General features: G+C 38.2%; 1 protein-coding gene and 1 long non-coding RNA gene across 2 annotated transcripts; both read right to left on the minus strand.

Annotated features, from left to right (window-relative positions):
- Window positions 1–258: 258 nt before the first annotated feature.
- Window positions 259–1808, minus strand: LOC105180309. Its single transcript, XR_849523.2, has 3 exons — window positions 1684–1808; window positions 764–983; window positions 259–661 (listed from the first exon to the last, which is right to left on the minus strand). It is a non-coding gene; the product is annotated as an uncharacterized LOC105180309 (long non-coding RNA).
- Window positions 1809–1827: 19 nt separating this feature from the next.
- LOC105180310 (dnaJ homolog subfamily C GRV2-like) lies at window positions 1828–3836 on the minus strand. Its single transcript, XM_011103978.2, has 3 exons — window positions 3686–3836; window positions 2324–2753; window positions 1828–2169 (listed from the first exon to the last, which is right to left on the minus strand). Exons 2-3 carry the CDS (start codon window positions 2744–2746, stop codon window positions 2032–2034), a joined length of 561 nt encoding a protein of 186 aa, XP_011102280.1. The 5' UTR covers window positions 2747–2753; window positions 3686–3836; the 3' UTR covers window positions 1828–2031.
- Between the last annotated feature and the right edge of the window lie 32 nt (window positions 3837–3868).

Raw genomic sequence — 3868 nt, forward strand, 5'->3', positions numbered from 1 at the left:
GAAAATACCAGCAACAAAGTCATCCACATGAGCACAAAGAGCATTATAAATAGACCAATATGGGTAATTTCATTATTCAATATCCATATATGAGCTACGAAGAATTATATGGGCAAAAGAGTGAAAAGTAATGAACGAATAGAATCTAAGTCACTGAGCAATATGTCACTTGGAGCCAGGTTAAGCGATAAATATAAAAGGACGGTCAAGAAATCCATAACAGAAACAGCAATGTTCTGCAAACTTCCAGAAACTAGAATCTCATGCTAGAAAACTGATGAAAGCATAATCATAACAATATAATGATCTATCTTACCACAGTACACCAGCCTTCAGAAGGGCATTTTGAATTTCAGAGGAGATAGAAAGGTGAGCAATGGTCTGCAGGGCAGCATCAATAGCAGCAGGAACAAGCTCAAGTTCAGTGCAATGAACAATGTCATCAACTAATCCTGAAAATTCGAGCATCTCAGTTCTCGCACTTTCAAACTGACTCAAAACTGAAAAGGTTCGCATTATGCTAGCAACAATAGTAGCGGACGGTTCAGTGGCAGGAGTTGTTGGTTGGACCACACACATGCAACGGGAAAGGAGTGTTGCAAGAAGAGGTATTCCACCATCTCTCACAAGCTCTTCACCATTGAATGGTGAAGACTCGCACCTGAAAGTTAAATATGTGGAAATAGCATAAGCAAAAGTACATTCACAAAGTACTTATCTAAAGAGGAATGATATGGAAATTAAAGGCAGATGATGAATTTACATCAACCAAACAAGCTCCGAGTATGCAACTAGAAGATGCGCTCGATCAGAGGAAAGAAAATATCATCCTTGTCCACTGTAATGGCACTTAAGAGCATAGGATATCCAGCATATTTGAATGGCATCAATACATTCCCATATCGCCTATATAGAATACACTGGCCCTTTAAGAGAAGCAACAACCTCCAAGTCTGAGGACCTTGCAATCCTTGCATGGTCACCTAAGGAAGAGGAATAAGAAAGCAGTAGATCACTAAAAAGAAAATATGAAACATGGAACTCATATGAAGAAATACAACCAATTAAAGAGGATTGCATCCGGCCAAAGACATGCCTCATAAAAACCCTCATACGTAGGGTTCAACTTAGGAATTTTGTCCAACTTTGCTGATCATATTCCAAGAAGTTTACTGATTGCAGAATGAAATATTAGATGGAGGCAACAAAACCAAATGGAAACATATGTAAGTAGACCAAACCTCATAGGAAAGCCCTATGATTTACATTTTCACTCTTCCGCAAAAGCCACTTAAATTTATATATTTAAATTTATTTCTTGGTCCACACCTTAAATTGAGGTAGTATCATATCTAAGAATTAAATATATATATATAGTCCCGTGTCCTTCCTAGTTCCAAGATATATTTAAAACCAATACTGATATCCATTTATATGCATAAAAAAGCATTTGGCTCATCTTGACAGCATAAATACCTTTAGAGCACTTTCTACCAGTCAAATAAACAGCTTAATTGTGAAAACGGCGTCTAAACAAGTCGACTAATTCATTTGAAATAAGATCTGGCAGCTTATAAGATCCCTTGTCTATATGTTCTTTTTTTTTCTCAAGCTTAATCATATAGTCTCCATTTTTAATGAGTAACGACAGATCCTCACACAGGATCAAGGAATTTGGCATACCTGCAAGCACTCATAAGCTTTCTGCACTGCCAGAAACTTCTCCCTCTCTTCAGGATTTTTGTTTGGATGATACTTCATTGCAAGTTTCCTATACTGTCTCTTGAGCTTTTCCTCATCAATATACTTCAATCTGCTTGATATATTAGGTATCTCCTCAACTGACTCAAGACTTGGTTTCTTAGGGGCGTCGTCTCTGGATACTTCATCAATGGAAATCTCTAGTATCTTGCAAGCTTCTTCTTCAGAAAGGTCCATTGGCCTTCGAGTTAACCCTTCTCTCCACATTACTAGCAATGATTGCAAAAACTCAACATGTTCAACAATAGCCAATTAGGAAATATAATTTCATCACATAAGTTTCGAGTAATAACGATGACACCACATTTCATCTTTCAGCTCTGGATATGTCGGCATTGGAGCATAGTCATATAAGGAATGACAATGCTGTGACAATTTCTGAGGGAAATCACCAAGATGCTGAAGAACCTAATCAAATAAAACTGAGAGTTAAATGCAGCACTTATTTGCATTGAGCATGACTCAACTACCACCATGTTTTAGAATGTAAGTACTAAATGTTAACAAAAGATGCTTGGGGTGAAAGACAAGTAGCAAACTCCAGTTGCAGATTCAGGGCTACCTGAGAGATCAGATTTTCTGCTCGCATCTTGTGTGTCCAAATAATCTCAGGAGTGTCAGAATCAGAAACCATTGCTGCGGCAAAAGCAACTGGGCCTTTACGTTCCAGTACATAAAGCAATGACTCAGGTAAGAGGCCGCCCAAAACACTTCGTTTCGCCAAAGGTAGAGAAGAAATTGCAGCTTCCTCACCACCATGAAAAGCTTGATAAACATGAGTCACTGAGAAGAGTTGGGCAATTGAAAGAAGATTAGATCCAGGGTAAGCCAGAGCAAAAGAAAATGCGCCTGTACTGTATAGTCGGATCATTGCTTTTGGGTTCCTAGTAACTATAGCTTTCAGCAGAGCAGCAGCAGCATCAACAATAGTCGGTTCACCAGAAACAATGTGCATATTGATGGAGCCACCATCCAGCCACTGCATAGTTCAGCTTAAAAACAAAAGAAAAAATAACGAAAACATCGCAAACCTGTGTGGAAGGCAAAGAAAGGAACAAAAGTTACCCCACATCCAAAGTGAAAGTGTTATAATACAATTACCATCACAAGAGAATATGAAAAGTTGCATCTTTAAAACACCAGGAGTTTAAGGATACAAGTACACGCGGATATCCTAAGTGCATATTACATGGAAACTATATCTTAGTTTAAAGAGGTGCAACAGTTCCAGTGACCCTTCTACAATTGTTTGCTCAATCAGTCTCCAATGTGCATCTCATGTGACGATAAGTACCGGACAACTGACTCCCATTTTAAATGGCTTGCAAGGCAACCGGTTTATTGTAGGATAAAGCTCTGATCCTATTTTACTCTATGTTCCACACATCAATCTTTTATGTACCAAGCTCATAACCAAAGGAATGCTTTAAGGGCACAGTGCTTTATGTACGTGAAAGAATGGCCTGCTCGTTGAAGCGAGTAAAGATTGAGGGAAGGGGAAAACAAAATGAACAGCCCTTCATAATTCTTTTGAACCAACTTGTACCAGATCTACGTACAAGCAAAATTTAGTAGGTAGAGAACTCTTTTGACAGAAGTCGGAAATGCTGTACCCCACCCTCGCATATCCATCAACATAATCCTCGACTTACTATCCCTAAGCGAATACAAATCATAGAACTGCCAGATTGAAAATCTCAAATATTTGAGGACAAAGGTTGATGGAACTTATTTGAAACCACATATCAACCTTTACATTTTTCAGGCTCTCCAGGTAAATAAACAAAAGATACAATAATAAGCATAACTTTATGTTTTTTTAGCAATTTTTTATTCTAATAAGTATGAGTAGATTTTTTCAGTTGGCCAATTTGGGACAAGAGCACAGACAACCAATAGAAGGACAGGCACTTAAAAATATTACTTGTGCAATATGTGGAAGACAAAGTGAGCTTGACAAGATCCTCTTTACTCTGGGGGTTGGTGTAATCAATCTCTCTAGCATCATCTATATTTGAATGAGGGGCTACCATACTGTGCAATATGGACAATGCCACATCTCCTACCTGAAAAAGAACAAGCCCGTTTTAGGAACATTGTAAAACAA

This window comes from Sesamum indicum, unplaced genomic scaffold, assembly GCF_000512975.1.
Source record: "Sesamum indicum cultivar Zhongzhi No. 13 unplaced genomic scaffold, S_indicum_v1.0 scaffold00632, whole genome shotgun sequence".
In the NCBI taxonomy this organism is placed as follows: Eukaryota; Viridiplantae; Streptophyta; class Magnoliopsida; order Lamiales; family Pedaliaceae; genus Sesamum; species Sesamum indicum.